This window comes from Charadrius vociferus, unplaced genomic scaffold (genome assembly GCF_000708025.1).
Source record: "Charadrius vociferus isolate BGI_N301 unplaced genomic scaffold, ASM70802v2 scaffold12, whole genome shotgun sequence".
NCBI lineage: Eukaryota > Metazoa > Chordata > Aves > Charadriiformes > Charadriidae > Charadrius > Charadrius vociferus.
The window spans coordinates 1,173,599-1,192,623 of NW_009647422.1; the positions used below are offsets into that span (position 1 = coordinate 1,173,599).

Genomic DNA, 19,025 nt, shown 5'->3' on the forward strand with positions numbered 1-19,025 from the left:
GCCTGCTGAAGTGGATGGGAAGTGCGGCTGAACTGAGGGACTATTGAGTGCCGTGAACAGAGAAGAACACAGAAACCCAGTGAGTTCAGTGACAGCAGATGCAAGACATTTATTGATATAAACTCAGCATCTAACAGCGTATCTTGCATTTGATTTTTTCGATTCGGGTTTTTTTGTGTGTGTGTGTTGTTTTTTTTTTCTTTTTGTATCTCAAGCAAACTGAAGTTTCCACTTTATTAATACCCATTTACCTGCAGGAATTTTAGTAAAACATTCTTTGTATTAAAAGTTTTAATACAGCTGTATGTTTTCATCTACAAGAAATAAACCCCCACACATGGCATTAGTTATCTACATAGTTTAATCACTTACAAGCATAATTTTTAACCTCTAGGAAAATATTTTGAAAGTATATGTCATGAACGTTTCATAAACCTTTCACTTTTTGAACAGAGTCCTGCATAGGATTTTAAAAATTCCTTTTGATTTCTTCTCTTTTGCTTAAATTTCAAAAGAAAATGTAAACAGATGTTAATTGCTTTGGGCTAATGAATCGAAGTATAGTTATTTCTTCTACGACCATCTGAACTGCAGCCTTTCAGCTTCTTTAGAAAAACCTGAGCATCATCCACTAGAGGAGGAAACCTCCACAATCCTTTACAAATCTTTATTATTTTTGGATGAATATTATATTTTTGAAGACTATCATAGGGCAAATTCTTTTCTCAGCAGTATCTTTGTAAATCCGAATCTAATCCACCTCCATCTGTGGAATTATTCTAGATCGATACTGGAATAACTGAGACCAGAATCGAGCCCAATAAAAAAAGAAATATTTTCAGTTGCGAAAGTATTTCTCTGTTGTATGTCTGTTACTTTCCAATGTACAGTGCAATACATGAAAAAAGCACTAATATATATCCGTCGTAGTGCTTAATTATAAAACAAACCATATAAACCAAGGAGATGTTATAAAAAAATGGGAGAGCAACATAAAAGAGGCTTGATTTCTTTCCCCACACGTAATCACAGGAAAAGCATCCAATATCATCAGGGTAGTGCACAGGATATTACACATAACGCCCTGTTTGGATATTGAAAGTAAAAGGCTGTGAAACCAATATGTTCATTTTAGTCAGTGCGTGATCAAGGTGCAGCCACAGAAGGGAAAAAAAAACCAACCCAATCAACGTATTCTTTTCTACAAGCACCTTTTGTCAACTCAGTCCCTGTCAGAGGGAACATTGCCCGGGGGACTCCAGAAGAAGCCTCACAATTTTACCTGGCTGGGAAACACCGAGGCAACATCACACATCAACACTGCCGCGGCAAAAACTCACTCAATCCTCTCTCTTCGTGCTAGTTAGAAATTCAGCTCTGCCTGAACATTTCGGGTTTCCCCACACCATCTAAATGAAAACATCTATCGTGACAGCGCTACACAACTCAGCCGGGACAAGGCATTGGGACTTTTCACCCCACATCTCTGTCTCTGATAGAGAGGGCCAGTGCTTGGTCCTACTGGGATCAATGATGAACTCCAGCTGACTTCAACTGGGACCAATATTTGGGCCTGGGAGCTCATTTCTTTCCAGGGCTGAGCAACTCGAGGAAGTTCTGCATGACATCCTTTTTTTTTTTTTTTGGTGAAGAAAACAGGAATTGGCTGTGCCTAGGGCATCTCAGCCTGCCCCGGGCAATCAGCGCTCCCACTGAGCTGCAAAGCTCCAGGGAAACTCAACAGAAGGCAGAACCTCTGCGATAACAGCTCCACGTACGTGGTTACAGTAGTACGATGCAATTGCGATTGGCAACGAGGCATTTATGGTAAAGATCTCTTTTCTTTCCTTTTTTTTTTTTAAAAAAAGAACAAACCTCTGTCTTTGTGCTCCTGTTACTTTGTTGTATCTCAGTGGTGAATTCCTCTTACTAAATACACGAGACATTACCCGTCAATCTGTTAAAAGTCGCGTTTCACCGCTGGTCTGTACAGGAGACCAAATATTCTTCCAGCAATATTTATTGACAAAGACCACATTGGTGGTTCTTTACACGTGCTAGCGTTTGGTTATAGATGCAGAAGTCGTTTTGTGCAGCACTTCGATCTTTGGGTGCACGTTAGGTAAATCTATACTCTAAAAGATACGGTTTATAAATCCACTACGCTACAACGCAGAATAAGGAGACCTGCATCTTTCAACAATTAGGAAGTGGACTTGAAAAGAGCAGTCAGTTATAAAAGATAGCCTATTTTTTTTAATTAAAGCAGAAGAGAACAACAAAATCTTTGCTTCCTCAAGTCAGTGGGACTTTCACCATTGACTTCAGTCAAATTAGGATTTCAACCAAAGGGTGTGAGCAGCCCTTTGCGTTCCTAGTACACGCAATATTTTCTATACGTTTCACTCTGTGGCAGAAGTTTAGAATAACGTAACCAGACTGTGCACATTGAAAGGTTTATGAAGAAATTTTGGCAGAGCTAATTGGTGTCAAAAGCGTACAGCAGAGTCAGAGCAGCGGGAAGCTTCATGACCTTTGGGCGCCCACAGGGACAGGAGATGGCTTTAGCCGGAAACACTCCTCCTATCCTGGGCTGTTGAAGGACACTGAAAAGCTTCGGTGCTTTCACTTTCTTGCCACACCATCATTTACAAATTGGCAATTGAAATAATTTTTAAGTTCATGGACAAAACCGCACTTATTCATTTATATTTCTGTCAGAGGCAGGAGAACCTTGCTTCACCTAAACCTACCGTCACTGCTCCACTATGGAATGATATATGTTCACCTCAATCAAAGCCTTTAAAATTACAAACTGTTCTGACAGACATGTTCCCTTTAAGACTGGAAAAGCTCGACATTTTGTATTTAAATATATTTCCCTCAAAGGTATTCCCTCATACATGTTACCTTGTAATCTTTGCCACCAATTCCCCTCCACCTACAACAATTTTAGTTAGTTTTTTTGTTTTTTCTAAAACGCTGTTTTCTTTCATGTTGAAAATTACACTGGCATCTGCTCAGCTTTGGGAGAGGTCTTCTGTGCTGATGTGCAAGGTAACAGGTTCACCAACAGTCCCGTAGCTGAGGGTTCTCGTGGAAACTTCAGTTTTAAAGCTTGACTGTCCGTTGTCTGCTGAGAGCTGGACTTCGGTGCAGAAAGATGGTTTCACTGTGAAGGAGGGACCAGGAGAAGCTGCTGCTGCGTGCATTCCAGGTGTCACAGCCACGTGGGTGTCACTCACATGGAAAGAGATGTTTGAGGGGCCTAAAGACTGCACACCGGTTACTCGAGATGCCGACATGAACATGCCCCCGGGAACATGCTCCTCAAACTGGCTGAAAAATCTTTGCCTGGGCTTGGAAACCACAGGGCTCAGCAGCACCGGCTTCCCAATCATTGGCTCGTTGATCTCTGTCTGGAGCACGGAGATCTCGCAGGGTTTGTCTGCCGCATGTTTCTGACCATCACACCCGTAGGTCTCACCTTCTTCAGGAACATAATCTTCAAGATCCTCCAAAGTTAATACTTTGCCATTGTGGGTTAAGATTTTGCGGTCCCGGGTGCTAATGTCATCTGTCTGTAGTTCGTCTGGTTCATCAACTATAATAATGTTATCCTCTTCTGGAAGGACATCTTGTATTACTTCAGGTACCCCCTCTTCAACAGGCCAAGATATGTCTAATTCATCTGCCTCCTCTGTAACCTCTGGACTGGCTGGGGAGAATAGAAGATCCTGCTGGTCTGCAGCAGCTGTCTCAAAACTGAAGATCAAAGGCTCTCCCCCGCAGGCAAGCAGCGGGGAAGCGATGTCTGACCCGTAGTGAGCACTTGTTTCCTGTGGGAAGCTTTTTCCTTCAGTTCCATAATCCATAAATGAATTATTTCCCAGTTGTTCGGACCCACATGGGGAGCTTCCGTCTTCGTTGCTGACTTGAGGTCCTTCCTGCTCGGTTGCGTACACCAAGGGCTGAATATCGGCTTCGGAGAGACTGTCATTAGGCATAGATTTTGACTGTTCCACCAAATTATTGTTGGAGTTGTTTGTGTTTGGATCGTCTTCTGGGGAACGCCTAGGCCTTGAGCTGGGGAAAGTGAAAGTTAACACCCCCGGGTCATCTTTTTCTTGTTTTGCTGGGGAAGATCCTCTTTTCCTCGTAGGTTTTGGTGATTTTTTCACCTTGAATTCAATTATTTCTTCCACTTCAACCCATTTGGGCTTTTTCTCTTCCACCTTGGTCTCTATGACAACATCTCTAGCTGCGGCTCCTTGCCTGTCCTCTGGTTCTGTGACAAAAAGCATGGGAACGGCAGACTTCGGTGTTGCCTCCTGCTCATGCCTGTGGACAGGCTGCCTGATCTTTGAAACGTAAACTGGCTCTGGAGTTGGCTCCGCTCTCGGGGAGCGGGAAGGCGAATGACCTGAAGAAGAACGTGCAGGAGAAACCCTTCCCCTTTGTCTTGGGCTCTTCACCACAGTGGTTATGGTTTCCTCGCTGATGACAGAAAGGATTGAAATGGAGTTGGCGGGAAGACGAGACTTTTCGGGGAGCCACACTCCACCAGCACATGCCATCGACTGTCAAGGCTCTACAGTGGGGTTAGTTTTGTGAGCACTGCAGCTTTTGGTGAGGCGTGCCATTTTGGAAGGGATACACACGCAACGCACACACCCACATGCCCATCTCCACTCACTTTCTGACCCAGGGGAAACCTCAGTGCCCCTCAGTTCCCTCAGGTGGATCCTATCTCCATTAACCTCCTTGAGTGCAAGAACAGACAACGAGTGCGTCCAGCTGAGAAATGTTCTTCTGGATGCTGCTATATTTCGTGTCCTTGCGTTGACCACCTACTATGCTACTTTGCACCCACAGAGCAGTTTCACCCAAAAGATTTTAAACACTCAAGGAGTTCAACCTTTTCCTGAGTGTCTTTGGCTCAAGCCTGGCTTCATCAAACTCAATGACAAAACGCCCTTTATTACAATAGCAGCAGCTGTTTTTTTTCTTTTTTTAATAAAGTATCTTATGTCTATTTTGTTCAAGGCCAGGTTGGACGGGGCTTGGAGCAACGTGGTCTAGTGGGAGGTGTCCCTGCCCATGGCAGGGGGCTCGGAACTACATGATCTTTAAGGTCCCTTCCAACCCAAACCATTCTATGATTTTGCTTATCAAAGACTCTTTTGAGACCAGAGATCTGCATTTGCACATGCAGAACAGTTACGTGAAAAGGGCATTAAGCATTTGGAGACCAGGAAAAGAAAGCTAGGACATTTCCTGCAGAAGTCATCTATGCCAAAATGTACTTATTTTTACTCTTCATAATACCATTATTGCAGACACAGCCTGATCCTACTACCACCGATTGACATAGGAGCACCAGATCGATCTGGGATGCACAGTTGTAATTTACCAGTCCCATTTCTGCTGGCCTTACTTTAGATCTTTTCATGAATCCAAAGCAGTTGGGACTTCTCAGCATCCCTGTATGGATACATAGCTTGAATCAAAACAATCTTCTGCTCCCATCCCGGGATAAACATTGACTTTAAACGAGCTACAGATGAAATTGGATCAAATAGCTTTGAAATCTGGGGACAGGACCACCTAAACCCAGACTTCAATGCTCTTAAATTTGGGTGTTTAACATGGAGTTTTCCCTGCAGATTTTTCAGTGGCATCTCTTATATGGAGAAACTTGTAGGTAAAGACAGTGGTGTCTTTGCAAGCGCAAGGAAGCTGATGCTCTACAGTGGAGGTAGCTGATGTCTGTGTTGGGATTCTGTCCTACCTCCAAGCAGTGGGACCAAAAAAAACCCCTAACTGAAGGGTAAAGACAATGGCCTGAAGTGGGGAGGAATGATTAAGAATCAAGATAATAGGTTTTTTTCATTTCTCTCTTTCTCTTCATCAGCCTCTAGGCACAGCCAGATAGGGCTGAAAGTCCCCAGCTCTGCTCTCCAGCCGTCTCTGCTCCGGCTCTTGCACTGAGACACAGAAAAGGGTGGAAGGAGTCCTTGTGAAAGGAGAGCCCACCTCTACCGTTGTATTTGTCTGACCATCACGGAAGACTAATCCTCTTAGATATCTTGTAGCCTTTCTCATCTATCGGTCTCATCTTTGGAGACTGGCATTGCCTTCTCCTGTGGAGACCAGGTTTCTTTCCACCGTCCATCTCTCCCTTTGAGGATGCTGTGAAGTCCAGAACTGGATCAGCTACAGTGAGATTTCTCTTCTTCCAGAGCACCCTCTCTTCTACTGCTCGTTCCCACTGCTTTACTCATTCCCCCAAGTTTTCTATAGAAGTTTTCTATAGTTTGCTCTCGAGCTTTAAGGTCTCTGCAGAGGATTCATAATGGCCATGGTGCCTTTCTGAATTACACAAAACTACATCATTTTAGATAAAGACGAGAATGAATCCAGGTGTACTTGCACTAGACTTTGCTCTAAATTGCAAACTTAAAATGCTTTTTTGGGGCCTGGGATTTGCATATATAGACATTGTTCAATCCCATCTCTAAATTATCTGTTATTTTCTGCGAGTAGTTTCACAGCTGCTTCCGTTCCTCAGCTCGCTACACATTCAGGAGAGCTGCAATGTGCCCTCAGAGAGTTGTTCCCAAACTTTACCCCATCACTGTCCAAATTCCAGCCGAGGTCCACTCTAATGAGTTTGTGACCACATCCACTAGCAGAAGGAGGGGAAATTCTATTCTGAGATCCCACTCATAAATGTACCAACCTCCTTTGGGGCTGCAGCCCTTAATTTAGGGATCACTTCTTGAGCTGTCCAAAGCAGTAGCCTATGGAATTTCCATGTCAGAAATTTAGAAATCAGCTTAACTGGGGGTATTTCTTATTAGTTTAATATTATTTAATCAACCAAGCTGCTGCTTGTGGTTTGAAATCATAAAGGGGTAAGGAGGACAATTAGCTGACTGAGGAGAGATGTAAAATAAAAGCATCTCTCCGGGTGATTTACAGGCACAGAGATGTAGAAAGATGGGATTTACAAAGTTTAGACATGGTCTAGCTCTGAGTGATTCCCTTCTGCTCATGTCTTACTCGGGATGTGTCTGAACATGATATAAAAAAAAATATTTCTCTGTTTAGCCACCCCACCGGTATCTGAACGCTGGTCCGTGAGATGATATGGGCAGAAACACCTTTGTTTTCTGGTCTTTGCAGGGTAAAAAGGTCTAATCACTGGAGTGATGTGCTAGAGAGAGGGGGGCAAAGGCAGAACCCCTTCCCGCCTCTCCTGTGTGCTCTTTGCCTATACAAGGTGGAAGATGCTAGAAGGGGGGACATGTCTTCTTATAAGCCACTGGCTCCAAATGGGCTAAGTGCATCCATCATCAGAAATAGTCGTCATAGAAAACAATAAAAGAGATCAAAAGTGAGCAGGTCTTAACCATATTTCAGTTGTCATTTCACACCTCCTCCTCACCGTCCAGCAAAAGTAAAAGAAGGCAACTTTAGCATCATGTCCAAGTCAAGGACTGATTTTAGCAATGGAACAACTCTTGAGGGAATGCATTGCCCCAAAATATCTGTTGTATAGTCACCTACTACCATTAGGACATGGTTTGAATAGCTTGGAGGTGCTCTGATTCCTACCACAGAAAGACAATGTCCCCCTTCCAGCACCTGAAACAATTTTATTATGTATTTGATACTTAAAACCAAGAAGATACATTAAGATTTTAATGGCTGATGATCTCCTGGTCTACATACGACTGAGAAAGCACCGCTTTTTGCTGCAGTTAATCTTTATATGTTGTTGGCACCCGATATAAACCAGGCTGAAAGTATCCAAAAAGGCCAAATCATTATCAGAACAAAATTGCATATTAGAAATAAAGAGACAGAAGGGGATAAAAATGGGCATCTTCCCTCTGCTTCATCATAAAAGGCTTTCCTGAAGAATTTAAAATAGAAAGCCAGAAGAAATCACTGTAAGATATGAGATATTTGTTAAATTTGTGCATTTTTTCGAGTAGCCAGTTCTCAAAGCTGGTTTCTTTTCAACATTGAGAGTGGGACTCTACCTTCGTGAGCTCTTGTGCAACTCCCGCACTATTCATTGGAACTTTTTTCGCATGTAATATCATTAAAAATATGACCCAGGCTGTGTCTAACACCAGTGCTGCTATTTTTTTAAAAGGCATAGGAAGACTTTATTTTCAGGTGGTCTCTTTGCATAGCACAGAATGCCATGAGATCTGGTGGGATGGGAACGAACACTCTTGCATGGCCAATAAACACAAGCTTGTTATTGGATCATGCATAGGCAGCAAGGCAAAACACAAATGTTACAAAAAAAAAAATAATAATCAGCACTTACATGATGATGGTTTTCTTGGGCACTTTAGTCTCTTGTTCAGTGACTACAAAGAAAACAGTATGAACAGCATGGGGTTAAAGAAAGGCAAAAGCTGAAATGATTAAATTAACTTTGCTCAGTTAATCAAAATAAACTGGAGTGAAAAAAACAAACAACTGTACCATCTCATCCATGCTTTCTGTGGTTATTTCCAGCATCGTCTTTAGTGTTTCTGACCAAGAATGAGAATTCAGAGTGCTCTCTGAGCAGTGAATGATTTAGCTTTGGAATGAAATACTTTGTGGAGAACAATATTGCAAAAACTGTTTATTCTACCATGAGATTCTGAATTTTTGTTTGGCAGGTCAAAGCTAGAAAACAAGGTCTTTTCGAGGTCTTTTTTTTTTTTTTTTAATTTTTTTCTTTTTCCCTATAATAAGGCAGTGATGGTGTGAGAAACTTGAAAATCTGGAAAATCCTGGAGCACTGAAATTCTTTAAACTGTGATTTCACTTACTAGAAAAAGAGTTTCCCCAAGCACTGAACAGTTTCCAAGCTTTTGTGGACTACATGCACAATCCAAGCTGATAACAATGAAAACTAAAATCATTATCATCAGTACAGAAAATCAGTATAAACAAAAAAAAATAACCCTAGGAAACCCAGGAGAGCCCTGCAATGCACCTGTGTCTACTCCATCTATTTTTTTGCTACAATTTGCAATTTTTCCTGACCCTCATCCCATAACAAACTAGAAGCTGTTGATGCATATATCAAGATCAAAAGAAAAGTCATGATTTCATGATTTTGCCAATATTTCTTAAAATTGACATTTTTAAAAATAAGAAAGATACCATTTGAAGAGCAAATAGACCTTTTTTGGCAGGCTCCCACCCTATCTGCTGGAATAAAATTAAGACACTGTTTGAACCAGACTGTTTCGAACACACTATGAACTGCTGAGTCGATTTGAGATCTACAAAAAAAACCAACAGCCAGCCCCACTTTTTATCTAATAAACTAGTAAAGTTTCTAAAAAAACCTTAATTTAATCTCAAAGTAATTTGTCCAGCAATTGGTTTGCAATCTTCCAGCCAGCCTATAATAAATAAGCTCTGGTAATTTTCAGTTGGTACAATTGAAAGTGAACTGCAAATTAAAAATGTATCTATAAAATCACAAACAGCTCTTGCGCAGAGAACTTGTAGCGTCTGTATTATTTGTTGAATAACTTACGATTAGTGCTGATGTTTGCAATAGTGTCTCAAAACTGCACTGACTGAACATTAAAACTACATTTACAATATTAGATGGAATAGTTTAACCTAATTTTCCTTCCACTTAACTTCCAAGGGCTCTCTTCTGCCGTTAGGTAAAACAATTCTCACCATAATGAAAAAGAATTTTGTGCAAAGGTTGATGTTAATATCTGACCTAGAGCTCTATGTTTTCTTTGCAGAGCCTGGTCTCATTTATGCATGTAAAAATCTGGAATAATTTCCAATAGAGTCAAAAGAATAACTGCAGTGGGTTTAAACAAAATCTGTTTGGAAATTATAGTTTACTGCGTAAGTAAAGGGCAAACTTATTTTCAAACGTTTATCTCTGAACGCAATTACGGTATAAATATTTACCTATCCTTAGTTGATATTTTTGAAATAATTCAACATCTTTTTTTAATTATACGATGGAAGGTGAACTGAGTGCTCCAACAATTTACTGCACCCAGCTGAGAAATTTTCACTGAATTTTTAAACCCTTCAATCAACATTGTGCAGTTTTTACATAACTTTTAGAAAATCTCATCAAATAATATCGTGAGATTAATCCATAAGCAGCAAGAGCATCAGTTCTGATGTAAATAGGAATGAATTAATTCCATTATACACCTAAACATAGATGGTTTATACAGTTCTTTTAACAGCAACTGTATTTCGATGAGAATTAAATATGTATTGAACGAAACCTCCCCGTGTCTGTAAGAGGAAGTCTCTTTCATGTTGACTCTATTAATGTCTGTTTTTGCAGTCCTCCCACATAACGTCGACCACAATATTTCTGTATTTCTAGATGTACTCAAAAGTTGAGCAGGCGTGGGATGAGAAAGCCGTAAATGGGTCCTGGTGACTCGCAGTTTAGTGCAGGACAGATCGATTTTATATGTGCTACCCAAGGTGTGAGGGAGGATTTCAGCAATCCTATATGAAGGATAGAACCACATGAAAGTAGGATGAGAGAATTTGGGTTTCTTTTTCTTTTTCTTTTTTTTTTTTCCCCCTGAGAGGAAAATATTCTGCATCCGTTTCAGCACCGGATTTATCATTTCAACTTGTTCAATAGCATTTTAGGAAAACAGCTTTGCAAAGCAGGAGCCCCTGATAAGCAGGTTAAAAGCTGTAAGCATTAGGATCAGCCAGTGCTTCTCTGGGACCAGACTCCTCTTTGGTTAATACGTTAAATCATGGACTTACAGTTGATGAAACATTTAGGATAGGTCAGTTCTTATTGCTCTGGATGGACAAAAGGTGGTTTATGGGCTTTATTACAAACTTTAAGGCTGCTTTCTCCCTTCACAGAAGCATAAACCTATTTTATCCTGCACAGTAGGCGCCGCTGGCCTAAACCCCGGGAGCCCTGCTCTGCTTTCAGCCCTCTTCTGCTCCGCCTGGCAGGTTAGATCTTATCGCGGCCTTCCAGTGCCTAAAGGGGCTACAGGAGAGCTGGGGAGGGACTTTTTACTGGGGCATGGAGTGAAAGGATGAGGGGGAATGGCTTCAAACTGGAAGAGGGCAGGTTTAGATTAAACATTAGGAAGAAGTTTTTCACTTTGAGGGTGGTAAGGCACTGGAACAGGTTGCCCAGAGAGGTTCTTGAGGCCCCATCCCTGGAGGTGTTCAAGGCCAGGCTGGACGTGGCCTTGGGCAACCTGGTCTGGTGGGAGGTGTCCCTGTCTATGGCAGAGGGGTTGGAACTCGATGATCTTCAAGGTCCTTTACAACCTAAACCATTCTATGATTCTATGATTAACCTGCTCCGGGGGACGCACAAACCTGACGTGAACTGCTAAAGGTAATCTCGAAAACGAGCAATTCATGGACACAACGCAGTTTTCTAAATTGTGTGAATGAAAGGTGAGTGTGTTGCACTCTAAATAAAGAAATAAAAAAAACCCGCTCCACTCCTGCAGCAACTGGGATGGTCGTAAAGGCACTTTGTGCCCTCTTGAATTTGCACTGAAAATCAGGTGGGCAGCCCCCCCCCAAAAAAACAACCGAGAGACTAACCGATGATGACAACAGAATAAAAATAACGAGATAAATATCCTAAACATCACCCCAACCGAGGAACGTTAAAAAGGTCAGGGGGACAAACTCCTGTGCCCCGTTTCTTCAGCAGAAGGCCAGCACTGAGACATCTAACGCTTCTCTGTGTTTCAAAGCAATCTTCCATCTGAGAGCCCTAATTTTTAGCTTTTTCCCTGCAAGGCGGATATTACCAAACAAGGCAATGAAATAACTCGCCCCAAGCTCTGCGTGAGATGCCTCTCGTCCGGCTGTAACGGCACCCGGCGCTTTTCTTTATGGTTTTGCTTATCTCCACTGGTGTAGCTGACTCCTTCCCCTGCCGTCGGCTATCTCGCTATACGCCCTGGACCTGTCTGCCCAGGCGAGAATGCAACACACCTTTCAAAAACACCAGGCTTTGTTTTTCTTTAAAAAAAATAAAAATGAACAAGTTAGTGAGCCGGGGATGAACGAATCGCAACGGTAACAGGTTAAAAAGGGATGGCAGAGCGCAGCAGCCCGGATCTGCCGTGCGTGGGTTAAGCGGCAAGGTGCAAAGCAGACAGTCAACTTGAAGTCAAAGAGAAGGATCTTCTTTCTGTTACACTTTTTTTTGGTGTTTTGTTGGGGGTTTTTTACGTGTCTAAAATTCTTCCAATAGCCACAGAAAAAGGATTTTTAAAGCAACTCTCCATTGACTTCAGCGCAGCGACGCAGAACTCAGCGTTTCAGGCTTGCAGCCCAAGCTGCGGGTGCTCGCAAGGGGATCCCTTAGTCCAGTGGTTTCCATCCTTTTTGGAATTTCGTCCTACCTATGGATTGGTAAAGTCTGAATTTAATGAGAAGAAGTCTGGTTTCATGGCCCGTGGTGTTGGACCATCACCGACTGCAGATCAGGGCTCGTAAACCACTGTACTAATGGTGTCCCAGATTGTGACAGTGGGTTTGGCTCAGTATAATCAACAGTACAGAAAGGCAGGAGGATAAAAACTAAAATAGTTGCAACTAAAGCCCCTCGGGTGCCTCAGGAGACTCTGACAGTAGTCATTTCACAGAACCAACGATAAATCAGGTAAAACTTAGACCCACCGCGCAGGTGAGCTACAAAACAGGCACAGCATCTGCTTTCTGTTTTAATAAGTACCACACAGCAGTAATGTTGTCCTCTTGGTGAAGTTACAAACAATCCCATTTTCACAAATAGAAAGGATTGTGAGGATGGAAAGAGAAAGCCTTCATGAGATCCAGCCGTCCTCCAGTTCCTTGCCAGATGAACCTGATTTTTCCATAGGTAGATCAAGGCTGGTTATTGATTCTCAAGAAAGCAACGAATTCCCTCCTCAGTCAAGTGCATTATGCCAAATGCGTCCCTGATGCGATTCTGCTCAGAACAATCCTCTTGCTCCATGGGTGAGCCTGCACTTTGCTCCATTGGCCTGAAGCAGCTCTCCCTCTGTTTCTCCCTGGAGAGGACTCAAAGATCTACTTCCTTCCCTATTACCAAATTGAAGCAATTGCGCATCACGGATCAAAAGCCTTTTCAGAACATTTCTGAAGCTTCCAGGCAAACTCCCATTATATTTCTTCAACCAAGCTCATGAATGAATTAATTTTTTTATTATTTATGACTGCAGGAATAACAGCACGTGAGTAATTCGGGGCTGAACGTGGACATTTGCAACCCCAAGAGCTGAACAATGTTCCTACCACTGGTTTACAGCCCTTGTTTGTTTGTTTTTAAAACATCTTCTCCCTCGGTACAAAGGAACTTCATCCAGACATGCCACCCTAGCAGTGATTTGGTTATGTTCCTCTACATCCTGCATACGACTTAGTTTTCCCTCTTTAGGGCACAGCAAGGAAAAAGCATACAAGTGCTTCAAGGTTTATCCTGCTGACACAATTACTAGTGTGGCTATACTCCTAACACTGTGCTCCCTGTAACGCTTTTGAATGATTTGATGGTACTCTGGGAAAGGACTGCAAGGAAAGCAAGAATAAAACCAAGACAAGGGAGTACATCGGTCAGGATACTAATCTTCGCAGCCTGATGTGTCTGAATCCTCTTAATGTAATAATACAACATTAGTGTCTGCAGAGGGCTGCCCCAAAGGTCCATCCAGACCAGAACCCGGTCCCAGACAGGGCCAACAGCGGAGGCCTATGGAAAATGATGAAAAAAATATGAGTGGAGTACCATTTTCCCTGAATATTTTTCCGGACTCCAGTCGTTCGCTGCGCAGCAGCTTCTTGAGTCAGAACGCCTTTGTGTTTGATGGCTCTTAGTGGATGCTGATAATAAACTGTCAAAAGTCCACTTGAACCCTTGTTACTATCACAAAGACAATGTGAAAACAGTGAAGATGAGGAAAGAAGGTCCTACAGCTGTTGGCAAACCTCTGGCTTTTGTTGGCCATGTCTCCACTGACTGCATCTGGGACAGCTCTCTGAGACTGAGGTTCACTGGCGTGGAATGGTCTGTGCCTGCCCTAGTCCTCTCTCTTGTCCTCCACAGCAGTAAGTCATCTATTATCTAGCAGAGACGGTCCCTTGGCTGTATTATCTCCTGAACTGCTGCTGGGAGCTGTTTGAGAGGCAGCGCTGGCCCATGCTCAGCCAGCCAAGGACAGTGCTAAGACGTACAAAGAACCAGTTTCCTATGCCAGAGAAAGTTCCTTACGCAGATGTGGCCACCAGTTTAAACTCAGTGGCGATGGGTTTATAGCAAGCCTGTCTAACACACCGCTTGTGGAAATCCCTTCAATAAGAAGGTAACTTGGTCCGTATCACCCTATGAATTCAGGTGAAACACGGAGAAACCAAAGGAATAGACTCTGTGACTACGTGGTGTGTAATACCTGAACAGTCCCAGATAACGGGTGGACTACTATTGCTCAGGATGCAGAGCTGTCGGTTCTGCTTTCTCGGCCATTCCAGGTGGTCTTCAGTGGTATTTCAGCAACAATCACGATATGCCTGCAGCTCTACAGCTTTATGGACTGGCCCCTGGGGTGTGTTTTTCAGCGACAGGTAACTCACGATCCGCCAGGCTGACACACGTTTTCAGGTATTCCAACAGGACCAGAAACCTTTTTCTTACACTAGTGGTGGTGGGACATACCCTTCATTTGCTCCTCCTTTTTCATATAATGCATTTAAGAGCATTATATGATGAAGTTGATTTGCCAGGTTTGGAAATCAACAGATGGTGATGGGTATAGAGCTGCGCTGCAGTATACCCATGCACATCTCGATAGACATACGGATACGTGTACACCAACAATCAACATGGATAAGATGGCAAATATGTTCGATCCTCAATGAGATGGTTTTAGAGTAATTCACTGACATACTTACAGAGCTGCTCAAGATCGTACCTTCTATGGTAATGGCTTGGTCTCCTCTCCTGTCCTGGGTCAGGGCCGCGGCACTGTGATGGTAAAGTTCTGCTCCGCTTTTTGCAGACCCTAATCTGTTCACCAGCTAGAGAGAACCATGCAGTACCGAATGAAACGCAGCGTGTTTTTGTATAACGAAACCGTCTTATACTAGATTACAAATTCATCGCAATTACACGACAAGAGCAGTGGGTGAAGATGTGACCCCAAACCCAAGCTAGAGTTCGTATGAACACGTTGCTGCTGAGCGAAGTTTGTGAGAATGCTTCACCACAAATGACAACTTCCAACACATCAGCTAAAAGTTATTTGCAGTTTGCTCTGCAGCCTTGGTCCTGAAGGAATTCTGTCACTACCAACAGGCACAGATTCCTGCCATGTGCCGTTTAAGAGGTAATTAAAGGGGGATTTTTTTTGTTTAGCATCCATTAATCCACTGAATCTTACTCAGCCAAGGGAATACTGGATCTTGGGATCTCAGCTAATGGCAAATGGAGAGCAGCTCTGTGGAAAGGGACCTGGGAGTCCGGGTGGACAACAGGATGACCATGAGCCAGCAATGTGCCCTGGTGGCCAAGAAGGCAAATGGCATCCCGGGGGGGCATCAAGAAGAGTGTGGCCAGCAGGTCGAGGGAGCTCATCCTCCCCCTCTGCTCTGCCCTGGTGAGGCCACATCTGGAGTATTGTGTCCAGTTCTTAGCTGCCCAGTTCAAGAAGGACAGGGAACTGCTGGAGAGGGTCCAGCAAAGGGCTACGCAGATGATGAGGGGACTGGAGCATCTTTCCAATGAGGAAAGGCTGAGGGACCCGGGGCTTTTCAGTCTGGAGAAGAGGAGACTGAGGGGGGATCTTATCAATGCTTATAAACCCTTAGAGGGAGGGTGCCATGGGAGATGGGACCAATCTTTGTTCAGTGGTGCCCAGTGACAGGACAAGAGGGAACGGACACAAATTTGACCATAGGAAGTTCCATCTCAACCTGAGGAGGGCCTTCTCTGCTGTGAGGGCGGCAGAGCAGTGGCACAGGCTGCCCAGAGAGGTGGGGGAGTCTCCCACTCTGGAGCCATTCCAAACCCGCCTGGACGCCGTCCTGTGCCACTGCTGGAGGTGCCCCTGCTCTGGTAGGGGGTGGGACTGGGGGAGCTCCAGAGGGCCCTTCCAACCCTCACCAGTCTGGGATTCTGTGAATTGCGAGGTAAGGTGATTTTGCAAAAAAACGTATTAGAAGTCATTCTTAAACTTTTCTGTGGAATTACTGTGAAGTTGCTGGGAGCCGAGCCACTTACCATGGGTCACTTCACCCATGCTAATTTCCTAAATCAAGGCCAACTGTTTATTGCCAAGCCCTGAGAGATTATTACTACTTTATTACAATGAATGGATGGCATATGACTAATTTTTAGAAACTATTTTACATCACATTTATTTTAATTTATTAGATACTTCCATGCGTGCTTGCTAAATAAACAGGAATTCCAGTAGTTCACACTTCTATTTATGCTCAGTTTCTTTCTTTTTGGTTTCTTTGGATGGTTTCTTTGTAGTGTCATGAATCTATTCTAATTTAAAGACGGTCTAGAAACAAAAGTCATGTCAGAATGGTCTTAAACTTTGTGAAAGGTACCTCTACAGATCTGGATCTGGATTTAAGCTCCAGAAGAAGCTCATTCTATTATTATTTGCAAAACCAAACTCTCAGATCAGAATATTCTGAAGCTTTTGGACATCCACAATCTGGATCTACTCCAGGAGAATCTGATTGGTGTAAACTTTTTTGCTGTGGCAGGCAGCAGCAATTACTCAGCCACTAATCTCATGCAGTGATTCTCTCCCAGTAAAATGAATTCTCCTATTTATGTCATGTCACACAGCAGATCTTTAAATCTCTCTGAACTTACCTCACATTCATAGTGTCCCATATCTTCATTGGAAGGGTTCTTCACCACCAGGACTACCATGCCACTCCGTGGTTCACTGAAAGTCTGGTATTTACTTGTGTCCTTCAACAACACACCATCTTTGTACCACCTGCATGCGGAAAACACTGAGTATAAGCCAGGAAAAAATATGCAGTGTCAAGAAGTCCCCAGCTCACCACTCCATCTATCAGAGCAATGGGCAAACAACTCAAGAGTTAATCCTTAACCAAAAGTTTGGATCCCAGGACATAGGTCTACAGGTGGGTAGATCACATGTGGGTACTGAGCTGCCCAGGTTTATGAGATGCTTCTCAAGAAATCTCATCAGCCAATGCAGGGAAAAGGGTTTCTAATCGTGTCAAGCTATGCTGAGTTTTTTATGTGAATACCCCAGGTTGGTTTGCTGATAAAGTTAATTCAAGTGTAAGGCAGGGAGGGTAAAGAAATGAGAAAATATTATCAGGTCTTTAGGTCTGATGCAGTCCTATGACAGGTTTTATCTGTAGGTATTTCTTTTCAGATGCTAGCTGGAATAAATTGCTGAGAATCTCAGGAATGTTGGAACCAGGAAGCGAGCCAGCACTGGGATGGGGTTAAAATGGAAGACACAGAGAAGGAAGGATCAGGTCGTAACCTTGAAAGAAAGGGCAGGAGACCATGCAAAAATGGGAAAACGGGATTTCCTCCTGTATGACTTGAAGAACTGACCTGATTTGAGGCCTAGGTGCTCCTTCGACAGTACAGGTAAACTGAGCGTCTTCACCCTCAATAAGATAAGCATTTCTAACCTTGTTCACAAACTGGGGTGGCACTGCAAAACAAGGATAAATGTAGCTAGTAGTATGACCAGACATGAAGGATGTGTCCCTGACCAGATAATTCTCATGATGTCTGCACACAAGACACCAAAGACCAAATTTTTTGACTTAAGAATAATTGACTACACCTGCACATCAAATAATTTCTTTTAAAGCATTATCCAGTAGATGTTATACAGAACTTCTGGAATGTCTTAATATTCCTGTTTAAGGTATTACGTAGCAGAGCCCTTTAAGACAATACATCTGTGCAGAACTTTACCTTGAACAAGGATCTTTCCTAAGGTACTGGCATTTCCCGCAGGACTGGAAGCAAAGCACATGTACTGTCCTGAGTCAACACCCGTCAGGTTGTCCAATATCAATGTGCAGGAACCATCGGGATCTTCTATTATGATGTGATGGGGATCCACCTCCACAGGCCTTCCATCTTAAAGACAAAGGGAATTTTTTTTAAAAAAATAGCTTAGTATCAATTATGTTTTCTCCTTGGGAATTTCATCCAGCTTTTCGTCTTGAGAGGACTGAGAGCTGTATTTGCTTTATTGCAGCTGATGTTGGTAGTTGAGGAAGAAGTTCTTCATCTTCATCCAGCTCTCCACAAAACGTCCTCTGGGCAAACACTGTTGAGGGACCTCATCATCATCAATCCTCATTTAAAAGTGAATTTCTCCCAGAGCATGTGCTGTGCAGTTATAGCTCTGATTTTTTAGCCAAAGGAACACCTCCTAAGTGGCCGTACAGATACAGAACAGATCTTTACAAGGCGTGAACTTACAGCAAAGCTCTTTCTTCTGCAGTACAGTAATGTTGGGGAAAAGAATATGCCCATACAGCTGCCTGTGCTATGACATGGAAACATCTGAGCTACTTCAAAGAAGTTGTTAATTTCCTAGAAGCTGTCTAACTCCCACAAGACATAGATTCATATGGGCCAACAAGCAAACCTGAAAAAGCAGGATATATATGACCTGGACAGGCTGGAGAATGGAGCAGAGAGAAACCTAATGAAGTTCAACAACTTCAAGTGTAGGGTACTGCATCTGGGGAGGAATAACCCCATGCACCGGTATGGGTTATGGGCTGACCTGCTGGAGAGCAGCTCTGTGGGAAGGGACCTGGGAGTCCTGGTGGACAACAGGATGCCCACCAGCCAGCAATGTGCCCTGGTGGCCAAGAAGGCCAATGGCATCCTGGGGGGCATCAAGAAGAGTGTGGCCAGCAGGTCGAGGGAGCTCATCCTCCCACTCTGCTCTGCCCTGGTGAGGCCACATCTGGAG

At 43.3% G+C, this 19,025-nt stretch overlaps 1 protein-coding gene across 1 annotated transcript in view; it reads right to left on the bottom strand.

Moving 5' to 3' along the window:
• OBSCN (obscurin, cytoskeletal calmodulin and titin-interacting RhoGEF) overlaps positions 1 to 19,025 on the bottom strand; it is a 202,611-nt gene that overhangs the window by 33,658 nt on the left and 149,928 nt on the right. Inside the window, exons 84-87 of the mRNA XM_009880514.1 lie at positions 18,008 to 18,175; positions 17,636 to 17,738; positions 16,907 to 17,036; positions 14,988 to 15,093 (exon numbers count right to left, since the gene is read on the bottom strand). Of these exons, the coding sequence (XP_009878816.1) occupies positions 14,988 to 15,093; positions 16,907 to 17,036; positions 17,636 to 17,738; positions 18,008 to 18,175 (507 nt within the window). The remainder of the gene's footprint in view (positions 1 to 14,987; positions 15,094 to 16,906; positions 17,037 to 17,635; positions 17,739 to 18,007; positions 18,176 to 19,025) is intronic.